The sequence below is a fragment of the Theropithecus gelada genome, chromosome 9 (assembly GCF_003255815.1).
Source record: "Theropithecus gelada isolate Dixy chromosome 9, Tgel_1.0, whole genome shotgun sequence".
Lineage (NCBI taxonomy): Eukaryota > Metazoa > Chordata > Mammalia > Primates > Cercopithecidae > Theropithecus > Theropithecus gelada.
Genome location: NC_037677.1, coordinates 23599929 through 23614731, shown reverse-complemented (window position 1 = coordinate 23614731; position 14803 = coordinate 23599929). Strand labels below are relative to the sequence as shown.

The 14803-nt window shown below is 42.5% G+C and overlaps 1 protein-coding gene across 1 annotated transcript in view; it reads left to right on the top strand.

Moving 5' to 3' along the window:
• Positions 1-11727, top strand: part of MYO3A (myosin IIIA) — a 267913-nt gene extending 256186 nt beyond the window's left edge. The window contains exons 33-35 of the mRNA XM_025396931.1: positions 854-894; positions 2561-2704; positions 11032-11727. Coding sequence (XP_025252716.1) covers positions 854-894; positions 2561-2704; positions 11032-11170 — 324 coding nt within the window. The 3' untranslated portion in view covers positions 11171-11727. The remainder of the gene's footprint in view (positions 1-853; positions 895-2560; positions 2705-11031) is intronic.
• The last annotated feature ends 3076 nt before the right edge of the window (positions 11728-14803 follow it).

Below are 14803 nucleotides of genomic sequence, written 5' to 3'. Positions count from 1 at the left end.
GTATCTTCAGTTTGTTCAAGGTGAGTATGGTGTCTGCTTTCTCAGCCTAAAAGACAAATATGCTGTGGCAACATGTAAATATATGAGCTCAAATATATTGAAGTAGCACACACATAAAAATGCATTACTAATGCTACAGTGCAAAAGATAGTACTAGTTTGTATATAACGTGAAACTTATATACAAAGGACCATTTTGTTAATGTTCAAATTGAAGTATCAGTTAAAATATATCTAATTATTTCCCTACTTGCATATCTTAATTTGTTCTGACCTTGATACATAAAATTCTCAACTATGAAAACATTGTACAAATGAAAACATATATCATCTGTGCTGCTACGTTTATGTCATAAATGGGCTCCTATAGGTTTATGAAGTCACAATTCCATTCTTTTTGCGGACTGTTGCACCTGCCCTCCATATTCACCCATCTGTTTTACCTGCAGACAAAGAAGCAAGACATTCAAAGCAGCTTAATTAACCTGCTTCCATTGCAACTGCATTTGTAGTAGAGAAATGGGCTTCCCAGAAATTTTACAGTTGCTCCCGTTTGTAGTAAATAGATCTTATGTAACCTTGTCTATATTGATCACTGTGTGGGAAATACATTTTTCATATGGAATGCAAGGATTCATTTCAGTTTAGGTGTGGTAAAAAATAACCAGAAATTTATAATTAATAAAACTTGAGTAATTATATTTCTTTAAATTTTTAAAATATTGTATCTACTTGCTTATTTCTAACTTAATCTTTTAAAAGTAAATGTATTTACATATTAAGATTATAGTAATATATCAATTATATTAAGATCATAATAGTATATAGGTCTTTTGAATTATTCTTTCCTTTAGAAGTCAATCCAAGAAGACAAACGAAGACCAAGGAAAGACAGGTAATTATTACTTCTCAATTTCAATCAGTCATCTTATTCAAACAAAAATCCGTGTGTCCAAATTATAATTTAAAGTCACCTATTTTAGGCCGGGTGAGGTGGCTCACGCCTGTAATTCCAGCACTTTGGGAGGTGGAGACGGGTGGATCACGAGGTCAGGAGATCGAGACCATCCTGGCCAACACAGTGAAACCCGTCTCTACTAAAAATACAAAAAAAAAAAAAAAAAAATTGCCAGGCATAGTGGCGGGCACCCCTAGTCCCAGCTACTCCAGAGGCTGAGGCAGGAGAATGGCGTGAACCCGGGAGGCGGAGCTTGCAGTGAGCCGAGATCGCGCCACTGCACTCCAGCCGGGGCGACTGAGGGAGACTCTGTCTTAAAAAAAAAAAAAAAAAAAAAATCACCTATTTTATATGGATAAATTTGGAAAGTAATGTGCACTCAATACATTTACATTACAAATATGTGATTTATATATAATTTATAAGATCCTGCCTATTGGAAATCTGTTGAGCCAGCATAGCACTAAGAACTTAAATATGTTTTAAATGAATTGTACCCTCCCAATAATTTGCTTTTCTTGTTCCATGGAATGGTTTTGCTTGGGCAATTTGAACATGCCTGTATTCATGAATTTTCTTTCCCCAAACTCCTTTTTGCTTTTTCTCCTTCTACACATGCTAAATCTTGCTGCTTGTAATTTTTGTGGATTTGTTAAGAAGATAAGGTTCATGTTACCTGCAAGTATAGCACACTTAAATTCACATTATTCTCCTTTTCTTATATTTCCCACTGATATTTTACTCTTTTTATACTATATCACTGTTTTAATCAATGTTCACGTCAACCAATTTCCAGACAGTGAGTGCCAGGAACAAACAAGAGCGTTTCTATTCAGCGTGAGTGAACAGTTCTTCATTTCTGAAACAGTGACATCCTGAAAGTCCTTTTTAAATTAGTATCTGTAATTTGAAAAGTGTGTTTTCCTGGAAGCACTGTAGCACCTGGAGGTTTTCCAGTTCTACTTGTTTACCTCTTAGGAAGTCCTGTCAGACTACAGATACTGAGCACCATAGGAACCAGACCGTGCCCTGAGTAGAACCAAGAATTAACATGGGCAAGGATGCACCCTTATGTGTATGTCACGTGTGGGTGTTAAAATCTAGCACAGAAATTAATCCACTAAAGAACAAAGAATAGAGAGAGGACAGAATGTTACTCATGAAGGAGGTAAATTAAGACCATATGTGTATCAATGTACTGAGGGCTGATAAAATTTGAAAATGCTGAGTGTTAGTACACAAAGGTGAGCTTTTCTGATAATGGCCTAAAGGACAGTAGTGACCGCTGATCTAGACTGGCCAAACCGAAACACTGCAATTACTGGCTGTTGTAGTAACCACTAGTTTGGTGCCAAGTTCAGTGCAATAGAACCAGGAAAATGTGCTCCCACAGCTAATGTTCTATTCAAGGTAAGATATGAAGGTTTTTCTTTTTACTTATGGGATATACTGTTTTTCCCACATTTCAAGACCTTCCATTTCTACTGACATGTGTATGTTACTCCTAAATTATAGTAAATAAAAGAAAAAACAAGTATCCTATAAGTTTAAGTGAGTAGAAAATTAGATTGATGCAATGGTGTGTTTATGTGTTCATTTACAGTCAGGGAAAATTATTAGATTTGGAAGATTTCTATTATAAGGAATTTTTGCCCAGTCGTTCTGGACCAAAGGAACATAGCCCTAGTTTAAGAGAACGAAGACCACAGCAAGAACTCCAGAATCAATGTATTAAGGCTAATGAAAGGTAAACAGCTAAACTTTAAAGTACAGCATTTACAGTTTTATACTTACAATTTCATTTCTTAAGATATTTCACTTTATATATAGATGAATGACAAAGCACTCTTACTGAATATTGCATCTTTTGAGTGATATGGTGTTTAAAAGTAACATCATGTACAGTGTTATGGTAGGGTAATCAGACACCTCCATTTTCCTAGCAAAAACTGAGTTTATACCTGTTTTCTTGATGTAATTATTAACAAAAACTCCTGTTATTTAATAAAAGTACTTCAGTTTGGATGATAAATTATTATATGGTCATCTAATTGTAAGTAATATATCATATCCAAAATCTATATTTGAGCTCAACCAATGTAATTTTAATTACTCATTGGTTTCTTAATTATGCTTGTTAATTTCTCAGAATCAATGATGTCAGACCCAAAAACATTTGAGAGAAAGATTCATAGAAAAATGCATATTTTGGCTTGAATTCTCACCTTGCCACCAACTTTCTGACATTAAGTAAATTATTTTGTAGCTTATTTCATACTTTGGGAATTTTTTTCTCCTTCCTCCCAAAATATGTGTGGAGTTTTGAGATCAGGGTACCTAATAAAACAAACATGGCATATGAAAAATGGGAGTAATGACGGAAAACAAAAAGCTGTTCATCCAGAATTCTAAATGAATATCCTGTGAGCCTAGGGTCCTCAGAACCCTCACCCATTTTACAGCGTGACATGGTGGTTAAGAAAAGAAGTTTTAGAGTCACATGGTCTTAGGTTTGGTTCCTGATCCTGCTGCTTAGTTGTTGAATGACCTTGCTCATGTTGGCTGACCTCTTTAAGCTTCATTTCCATATCTGCAAAAGAATTTCCACCTGAACTATGATATTTGCCCTTTGCCTCCAAAAGATGTGCTCTTCCATCTTGGGATCCAGAACTGTAACATGTCGGAGCTTAGAGATGTTCTAGTTTAACCGCAGAGCTCTGTACAGAAGAACACCAAATGCCAGAAAGATTAAGTGATTTGCCCAAGGTCACACATTGAGTTAGTGAACTAAAATCCCAGATGTTCACTCCATGCCCATTTGCTTTTCACTGACTTACCTGCTTCCCATTTTAAAAGCTCACTCTGCCCCTTCTCCAATGTATCCTTCCCCTTCCCCGCACCGGCAGACACACGTCTGCTATGAAAGCATTCTATCCCTGCAATACTCCTGATGTAGACTAAGTGAAGTCTATGGCTGTGTGTTTAGTATCCACTGGAATAAATGCTAGCAGCTAGCATTGTTGACTGCCTCTTTGTGCTAGGCACTATGCTATTGTCTCATTTAATCCTCACAGCAACCACATAAGGCAGTTACTATTACTGCCCCATTTTATAGATGAGGAGGCTAAGTCTACAAAGTTCAGTGACTGCAAAGAGTCACCTAGATGATATGTTCATGGAGCCAGAATTTGAACACGGGGCTTTCTAAGTTTAGAGTTGACGGCCTTAACCATTACTCAGTATTTCCATCCTATGCAAAAGATCATGCTGGGCATTTGAAGAAGGGGTGGATAGAATAGTGCATAAGATGTGATCCTTACATCCAAGAGCTTGATGCTAGAGGAAAAGTATACTGATATAACAAAACTGAACAAGGTAACTCAGATAAGGTTTTTTTCTAAACTAAGGAAGATTACAGAGACAAAACAGCCTTGACAGTATTCTGAATTTAAAATAGAAAACAAAAACCAAACGGCAGAATACTGCTATTGAAACAACTGGAGAAATTTGAGACTAAACTACATGTCAGAAGATGTCAGAGCACAAAGAATATCGTTTTGTGTATATACACGCACCAAGTATTGGCATTGCCCAAGAAAGAAGGCGTAAGTCTGGGAGTAAGAGACAGCAGCAATGGTGAATTGAGTGCCTTGTGATTTTTTTAATTGATAAATAAAACGTGTATAAACTTATGGTATAGAACACGTTTTAAGATATGTGTACATTGTGGAATGGCTTGATCATGCTAATTAACATATGAATTACCTCACTTAGCTATCTTTTTTATGGTGAAAACACTTAAAATCTACCCTCAGCAGTTTTCAAGTACACAATACATTGTTATTAACTATAGTCACCATGTTGTACAATAGATCCCTTGAATTCATTCCCCCTGTCTAACTGACATTTTGTATCCTTTGACTGATCTATCCCCAGTCACCCGACCAGTCCTCTGGTAAACACTATTCTACTCACTGATCTGTGTGCTTGTCTTTTTTTCTTGGTTTCCACATATAAGTGAGATCACGCTATATTTGTCTTTCTGCACCTGACTTCTTTCACCTAGCACTCTGTCCTCCAGGTTCATTCGTGTTGTTACAAATGGCAGGATTTCCTTCTTTTCTAAGGTGGAAGGGTGTTCCATTGTGTACATATACCACATGTTCATTATCCATTCATCCATTGATGGACTCTTAAGTTGATTCCATATCTTGACTCTTGTGAATAATGTTGCAATGAACAGCTGAGTGCAGATTTTTTTTTTTTTTTTTTTTGAGTGAGTCTTGCTCTGTCATCCAGGCTGGAGTACAGTGGCACAATCTCAGTTCACTGCAACCTCTGCCTCCCAGGTTCAAGCAATTCTTCTGCCTCAGCCTCCTGAGTAGCTGGGATTACAGGCATGTGCCACCATGCCCGGCTAATTTTTATATTTTTGGTAGAGACACGGTTTCACCATGTTGGCCAGGCGGGTCTCGAACTCCTGACCTCAACTGATCCACCCGCCTCGGCCTCCCACAGTGCTAGGATTACAGGCGTGAGCCACAGCACCCAGCCCAGATCTCTTTTTAACATACTGATTTCATTTCCTTTGGTTATATGCCCAGAAGTAGGATCATATTTTTTTTTATTTTCTTATTTATTTATTTATTTATTTTGAGACACAGTCTTGCTCTGTCACCCAGGCTGAAGTTCAATGGCATGATCTCAGCTCACTGCAACCTCCACCTCCCAGGTTCAAGTGATTCTCCTGCCTCAGCCTCCCAAGTACCTGGGATTACAGGTGCCTGCCACCACAGCCATCTAATTTTTGTATTTTTAGTAGAGATGGGGTTTCGCCATGTTGGCCAGGCTGGTCTCAAACTCCTGACCTCGGGTGATCTGCCCACCTTGGCCTCCCAAAGTGCTGAGATTACAGGTGTGAGCCACCGCGCCCAGCCTGTTTTTAATTTTTTGAGGAACTGCCATACTCTTTTCCATAGTGGCTGTACTAATTGACATTCCCACCAATGATGTGCAAGAGTTTCCCTTTTCTCCCCACCTTTGCCGACATTTGTAACCTTTCATCTTTTTTATAGTAACCATCCTAACAGGTGTGAGATGATATCTCATTGTGTTTGTAATTTGCATTTCCCCTATGATTAGTGATATTGAGCATTTTTTCATATACGTGTTGACCATTTCTCAGTCTTCTTTTCAGAAATGTTTATTTGGGTCTTTTGCCCATTATTTAATTGGGTTATTTGAGGGTTGTTTTCTGTTTGGGTTTTTTTTTTTCTAAGTTGTATCAGTTGCTTCTATATTTTGGATATTAACCGCTTTTTAGATATATAGTTTGCAAATATTTTCTCTCATTTAAATGATTGTTTCTTCATTCTGTTGAATGTTTCCTCTGCTGTGCAGAAGCTTTTTAGTTTGATATAATCCCATTTGTCTATTTTTTGCTTTTGTTGCTAGTGCTTTTGAGATCACAGTCATTGCCCAGACGAATGTCATGGAGCTTTTCCCTTATAATTTGTTTCTTTTCTTTTCTCTTTTTAGGCAGCATAACATGAGCTAGCCCCTGTATTTTCTTCTAGTAGTTTTGCAGTTTCATGTCTTATGTTTAAGTCTTTAATCCATTTGGGATTGATTTTTGTGTGTGAGATTGTTTTTGTAAGTGAGATAACAATCTAATTTCATTCATCTGCATGTGGACAGGCAGTTTTTCCAACACCATTTATTGAAGAGACTGTCCTTTCCCCATTGTGTGTTTCTGGCATCTTTGTTGAAAATCAAATGACTGTAAATGTTGGATTTATTTCTGGGCTCTCTATTCTGTTCCATTGGTCTATGCATCTGTTCTTATGCCAGTACCATGCTGTTTTACTTACTATAGCTTTTTAATACAGTTTGAAATCAGGTAGTGTGATGTCTCCCAGATTTCTTCTTTTTGCTCAAGATAGCTTTGACTATTTGGGGTCTTCTGTGGTTCTATATAAATTTTAGGATTGATTTTCCTATATTTGTGAAGACTGTCATTGGAATTTTGATAGAGATTCCATTGAATCTGTAGATTGCTTTGGGTAGTATGAGCATTTTACCAATATTAATTATTCTGATCTATGAACAGGGAATATCTTTCCACTTATTTGTGTCATCTGCAGTTTCATTCATCAGTGTTTTATACTTTTCAGTGTATAGGTATTTTACCTCCTTGGTTAAATTTATTCCTAAGTATTTTTTGTAGCTACTGTGAGATTGTTTTCTTGCTTTTTGTTGTTGTTGTTGTTGTTGATAGTTCATTATTCTCATGGACTAAATGAATGAAAGCTGATGGCAGGCAATTGGTGATTAGAGAATGGCACTAAAGAAAAAGAGGACAACAAGAGGCTGACATCTGCTTGTCTCCTCTGAAGATGGGACCTAGTGGGGTCTCTGTTGGGCAGTGGTGAGAGATGTGGGGTGTTTAGGGCATAAGCAGGTTTTAATTATGGCAAAAAGATCAATGGAGGATGAAAAGGGGAAAATAAGATGGAACACAAGTGCCTCATTTAAGAGACAGGAGAATTGTGAAAGAAGCATGAACAAAAAAAGAGGCAAAAGGATACAAGGAGGAAAGCATAAGATTTGAGACCTATAGACCTGGGTTTGAATCTGCACTCCATTTCTTACTAGCCATAGCAACTAGGATCAGTCTGTTTTCTCATCTGCAAATTGAGAATAACAAGAATCTAAGGCCTTGCAGAGTTTTCCTTAGAATTAGAAATAATGTGTGTGATATACCTGGCAGATAGTTGACATTTAATATTCTTACAACAGAAATAAGCTGAATAGGTATGAAAATTCAAGTCAGTAACTCAAAAGAGGATGATCTGCTCCTTCAATACCCATCATGATGCTACTTGACCTTCCCTGTCAAGTATCCACTGGGCTCAGGGTGTCCTGAAAGACCTTGCCAAAGGTCTTTTTCTTTTTCTTTGCTTTTTAATTCCCTATTCAGAATGGACCAGAATAAAAGCATATTCCATCTGCAGGCCACGTTCTAGACCTCTCCTTTCATCATTATTTTCATTCATTTGCATATATTTACAATGGCCTTGCCCTCGCTCCTTCAATTATATTCAACTGGTAAACTCCAATGCTGAGTAAAATCAGAACAATTTAATCCCACTTAAAATTATGACCACATCTTAGGCAGGCCCTTAGTTACTTTGCAATATTACATTTCCCTAAAAATCCTTTATGCCACTTTCCCGGTCCATTGTTTCAAACTTCCTCCTCCCTCCTCAAACCCTCCAAACTTCCTGGCTCTCAGCTGACAACCTTCTTTTATAACAGTAGCAGATAACAGACACATGCTGAATCTATCCTACCACTTACCCATCTACTTCCCTCAGGATATTATGGATGACCTTTCCACCCTCCTAGCTAAAGTGAAACCTTCCCTTTGTGCACTAAATTCAAGTCCTATCACTGACTCAAGGGCATTGTCCTGCAATTGTCCCCTCTGTCTTCTGCACCTTGAATGTTTGTTCTCTTTACCAAATCATTTCTGGCAATTAGTGAACATGATGCATTCAGATCCATCATAAAATACACCCTTGACCCAATCCCCCCTTTACAACCACCCACTTTTTCTGCTCTTCAGTATAGTAAATAAATAAAACATGAAAGAGTAATGATACTACCTCCTGCACATTCTTTCTTCCTATTCTTTTGAGCTGCTTCACTCAGGTTTCCTCTCCCAGCACGACACTGAAATTGCCTCTGCCAAGGTCAACAGTGACCTCCGTTTTGCCATGCTGGGTGATTTTACACCTATGTTACTCATTTTTTCTTTAAGTACTTCATTCATTGGCCTTCAGGACAGCACTTCTCTTGGTTTGCCTCTTGCCTTACTGGCTGCTATTTCTCATTCTCCCTGCTGACTTTTCTCATTTCACTGATCTCTCAATAATGGAGTGTCCCAGTCCTTTGCTTTATCAACATGCACTCTCATGACCTTAAATATTGTCTGTGTACTTAAAATTCCTGGCCTGGCACTGTGGGTCATGCTTGTCATCCCAGCACTTTGGAAGGCTAAGACAGGAGGATCACTTGAGCCCAGAAGTTCAAGACCAGCCTGGGTAGCATTAGTGGGATCCTGTCTCTACAAAAACATAAAAACAAAAAAAGTATCCAGGTGTAGTGGCTCACGCCTGTAGTCCCAGCTACTCAGGAAGCTGAGGCTGGAGGATCAGTTGAGCTTTGGAGGTTGAGACTGCAGTGAAGCTGTTATTGTACCACTTCACTTTAGCCTGGGTGACAGAGTGAGAGAGAGAGAGAGAAGGGAGGAAGGAGAGGAAGGAAGGAAGGAAGGAAGGAAGGAAGGAAGGAAGGAAGGAAGGAAGGAAGGAAGGAAGGAAGGAAGGAAGGAAGGAAGGAAGGAAGGAAGGAAATTGTCTTTGTACTTAAAATTTGTGAACTGAAATATCTAGCCTTGCCATGACTCATATATTTGATATCCTCTTGAATATCTAATAAATATCTCTAACTTAGCATAACCAAAACTAAAATCTTTATCCCACTGCAAAAATTATGCTTCTCTGCAGTATTCGCCATCTTATTAAATGACAGTATCCTTCCAGTTGTTTAAGCCAAAAGCCTTGAGGACATTCTTGGTTCTTCTCTTTCACACCCCAATTTAATCCATCAGTGAGCCAACCCTTTCAGTTCTACTTCCAAGTATGACCAGAATCTGGCCAGTTCTCACCTCCTCCTCCACAAGCCTAGTGTAAGCCACTATCAGTCTTGCTTGGATTACTACAGAATCTCTTAACAGGCCTTCCTGCTTTCATCCTGGCAGACAGATCCTGTTATGCGTGATTCCTCTGCACAGAACCCTTCAGTGTTTATCTCACTGTAAGTAGAAGTCAAGTCTTTGAGGTGGTCCCAAATTATCTGAACACTAAATGATCTGAACACTCTATCCTCATTCCTCCTTCTCCCATCTCTTGGTATTTCCCCCTCTTGCTTACTCTTTTCAAGCCACAGTGGTCTCCTTGCTGTTCCTTGAACACAATGTGTATACCCTAGTCTTGCAGCCTTTACGTTGCTTGGTCTATCCTCCTGGAAGTACTGCCCTTCCCCACGAGATCTGCATGGCTTACTCACTCTCTTCCTTCAGGTCTCTCTTCATATATCACCTTATCAGAGAGGCCTTTCCAACCACCCTGTATGAAATTGCCTGTACACATACACATGCACACACACACACCACTTTTTCCCCATTACCCAGCTTTACTTTTCTGTGCAGCACCTCTCACCACCTGGTGTTTTCAAGTTGTCCGTGGGTCTCTCCTGCACTAGACTATAAACTCCATGACAGCAAGGACTCCTGCTCACCCGTCACTTACACTGGTGGCTGGTGCTTAGCAGGTGCTCAGTGAATGAATGAATGAGTGAGGAGTGAATGAATCTATGTAGTTGCATTTTTAGGGAATACCCCACTTCCCAGACAAGCTGCAGAATGTAAAGGTAAACACTGGCAGGGGTTGCTTGCTGGTTCAGAAACTTAGCCCAGCAACCTCATTCAAAACACTGAAACACTGAAAAAGCCGACAGGGTCCGTAGCTCTTGGTGCCACTACCAGAGCAGTTGGTCAGATTTTGAGCGAGCATTTTTTAAAGAAACATCTGAGCAGTTTTAAAATGGAAAATATTGAGTGTCTATTTAGGCAATTTGAGTTTTTCTGTTTGACCAAAGTGTGTTAAAATTAAGGTATTAAAATAAATATTTGTTTTTTGGTTGTGAATTATTGCAATCCAAACTCACCTTTCCAAACTGCACCTTCTGAAGCTTTACTTAGCATGTATCTAAACGCCATCACCAGGCTCCACCAGCCCCTCTGCTCCTCAGCTTAGAGGAGTTTTGAAAACTTGCTGAGAATTATCGCAGATACGTTTGGCCATTATCCAGTCATTTCAATTGTGCCTTCCCTAAACGTCCGCGGTTAGCGGAACGTGAGAGGAAGGGGACCCGCCTAACTCGGGGTAGGTGGGGACGCGCTGCTCAATGTGGTGCGGTTGACACTCGGGCCCTGGGTTTCGCTTGCAGGTGCTGGGCGGCGGAGAGCCCCGAGGAGGAGGAGGAGGAGAAGAAGGAGGAGGAGAGAGGGGCAGCAGCCAACCCCTACGACTTCAGGAGGCTCCTGCGCAAAACCTCCCAGCGCTGGCGCCTAGTCCAGCAGTCCTAGCCGCGCAACGAGGCAGACACCGCCGTCGGAAGGCGCTTGAGCCTGCAGGGCAGCAGAGGCCGAGCAGGCACTCGGGCTGGCACCAGCAGGCACTGAAGCTGCGGCCCTAATCTCCGCAGAGGCTGCCTGCTGCGCTCGGCCCTCAAGTGCCCGGGCTGGCCTTCCGTGCCCCGAGAGAAGAGACCTGGGAGCCCTCGGAAAACCTCCCCCGACGCCTTCTGTCCAAACTCCCGCACCCTCCTTTCTCACCAGCCCGCCAGTTGCGGCATCCCTGAATCGATCTCTTTGTTCTTTTTTTTTTTTTTTAAACTCCTGTGGCCTCCACTGCGTCTGGGATCTCGCCAACCTCTCTCTCATTTGGGGTGACTTCACAGATGTTTTTCTTGGAAACGGCTTTTCTTAGCCAACAGAACACATGCTAGCGGTTGAATCTTAAGAGAAAAAAGCCCGGGAGGGGTGGGGAGAATTTCGAAGATGTACTTCATCTCAAACTTGCTCTTTCTCTTCCTTTGGTTACTAAGGTTGCTAAATAAAGGAAGTGCCTTGGAAAACCCGTGGTTTGCGTGACTGATCCCTCATTTTCCCCTCTGGGGCTTCTGCTATAAGGCTGTGCTGGTGACGGTGCCCAAGGAGGGGAGTTGAGGTGCCTTCATCAGCGAACTCCCAGCACCACCCAGCCACTTCAGACAAACACAATCTAAGCTAAAACCCCTTGCCACACAAACGCAGAGGCCTCCAATCTCTAAATCCCCAACACACCACACGTGCTTGCCTGCACGATGCCTTCTCAATCTGTGTGGCTGTCTTTGGCCCCATCTATAAAGATGCTGGTGCCGCCACTGGGTGGAACTGTCAGATTTCAGGTTCTCCCAGTCTGCAGATTTGGGGCCATCTTTGCTACTCCCACTCTGTGTGTATTTAAAATGGGGGAGGCTAGTGGGTGGACAGAAGTTTGCATTACTGGGTTGACTGCACCTTATTCTAAAACCTGGTTTAAGCTGTTTTATGAAACTGACATTCCCATCTAAGCAACCTGGAGAGGGTGAGGACAGGTGATGAGGTTGTTGCATGGAATCAGAAGAAGGGTTCTGACCAGGATGGGGCTTTTGTGTGTAGGTGCCCTTGGCTCCTGCACCCACAGGCCGGAGTCAAGACTCTGGGGAAATATTCAAGGAGTGAGTGAGGGCACGTGCAGGGGGCTCAGAAGGTTTGTTGTACCGCTGGTCCACAGGTCATCTCTCCAACTCAAAGAGTTGGCACCAAAAGGTCCCCAGAGACAACTCTTCATTTTATAGTTGCAATGTGGCCAAGGGGAAACCTGCAGCTATGGCAAGGCAGAGTCCAAGTGCACTCCAGGCCTTCTTGTTCCCTGGATTAGCAGCACAGCCTCACTGGGTTTGCGACTGAAAAGTAAGGAGTGACCCTCAGCTGTGTGAATGCACTGAGCAGCCTTATGGCCAGTACCCAGGAAACCAGCACAGCAGGTCACCAGAGAAGGGCTGGGAGGGGCAGGGGTGTCTAAAACCCAAAGTGGCCTAGCCCCCTTCCACCTCTAGCCACCTGTCCACTTGCCTCCAGAAGGCCTGGGTTTGTGGTGAGGGCGGAGCAGGGGCCAGGGGTAAGGAGCAGTAAGCTGAGCTCAGCTTTTCTGTCTGGCTTCCTTCTAGGCTTCCTTCTGGGGTGGCCCCTGCAGACAAGAGCCCTGGCACTCAGCCCCTTCTATTACTTCTATTGGTGTAGGGAGAATTTAGGGAGGGAGGCAACAGACTCCCTCCCTAAATTTTCCCTGCACCAATGTTTTAAGTGAGAATAGAGAAGAGAATGGCAAAGGCTTGGTGAATGCTTGGTTGCAGTGTTTTTGTGTTCTTCCGTGGTTCTTTGTTTCCTCTCCTTTTCTTTCCATCTTCCCTTCTTTCTCTGTCCTTTGACACTTAAGCATGGGAAGGACAGAGGAAAATGTGTGCCAGACACTCTTCTTTGGGTGAGCCTGAGATGCTTCTTAGTAAACCACAGACACCTAAGGAAACTGTCCCTACAAGCCGGAGGATTGGGTCTGTCTCCCTCATCTGAGGAAGGGCTTTCCAAATCTTTCCCCCAGCACTGGCCGCCTTCCCTTCCCGTTCACTGGCTGCCTCCTTTGTGAACTAATGACTGTAATTATTACCTCCCAGAGCTCTTTTGTTATCTCCAACCCCAAGTCCCGGAGAGGGGGAATGGGCTCTTTAGTGAAATGAAAGTCATTACAAAGCAAATTACCGTCTAGGGAGGGACAGCCTTCAGCAAAGACAAATCAGATCCCCGTCTGCATCTGAAGTAGGGTGCGTTTAAATAAAAAATGTAAATACCACCATTAGATCGAAAGTACTCCAGAGCTGTGAGATTTAATGGAGTTTAAACGGTAGCACTTGAAGCCATTGCTTTACCAAAAAGAAAAAAAAAAATTAGTTAAATTCGGGTGTTTTCATCTGTTTCTTCTTTGGGGGTTTTGTGTGTTTTAAACGCTTATTTTTAAGAACCTTTATGTTTTCAATCACTCATCCATAGTAGAAAGTTCTGCAACCCTAGACTGCTGGCTTGAAGCAAAACCTTTGCAGGACTTGATATGGATTTCAACAAAGAACCAGCCTCTGCGAGGCTGGAGAGAGCTGCAGAGCTGCCATGCCTGAAGTGCAGATGGCTGAACCGCAAGTCTTTAGGTTTCCGGAGTTGCTATCGTGGTGACCTGGAGTGTCAGAGCCAAGAGAGCGAAAAGGAGGAGCCAAATTGAGCCCTGAGTTTTCGACCACCCAGGTTCCCATAGCCTGGTCCGGACTTCTCCACCTAGCGCGCTCAGCGCCAGCCTTCGGCAGGACCCTATCAAGGCCCCACTGGTTCCCTGCTCTCATCCTGGTGACTAGACCCAGCTGCCATAGTGTGGATCCCATGACTCCTCAGGGAACCCCTGGACTCAGGCGCGCCAGAAGACAGCGCTTTGTGGAGAGAATTGACCAGGGACAGTTGTGCTCCAGGATAGAGGACTTGGGCCTGTATGCGTCCAACATGTGCCCCAGGATGTCCCTTCTAAGCGAGGGTCGAGAGGTGCTCGCCCAGACGGGATCCCCCGGTCTCTGTTTTGGTAGCAGCTTTGGTAGCTGGTTCAGGAGGTCAGAGAAAGAAAACGGCTTGTGAACACAATGGAAATGACAGGCGCTCTGGCCAGGCGCGGGGAAGGCAGCCGCCTCGGGAAGCCGACCTCAGTCAGCCCTTTCCCTTCTCTCACTCCCTCCCTCTCCCCCAGAGCCCCGGAGATGCGAGGTGCACTTGAAGTTCATCTCCACTGCCAGGAGAATGCAGCGTAAACCGTCAAAGGGCTCCCAATCCTCAGGGCGTCCTCCCTGTCTGTAACAGCTTTTTGTAGAAAGGAAATCATCGACAAAGATCCTGACTTTCTCGTCCTTTCTTATTAGAAAAAGAGAAAACCCTTACTAATACGCCTCAGAGAGAGCCAATCTCGCGCTCCCGGGCGCTGCCGCGAAGATTCTCTCGGGGCGAGTGGGGACAATGGTTTGAAGTCCCTTGAAATGAGGGCCCTTCAGGCGATGCCTTCTTTCCTACTCAGATTTGGAAAGCCGAGATTGCTTAGTTGGAAACCCT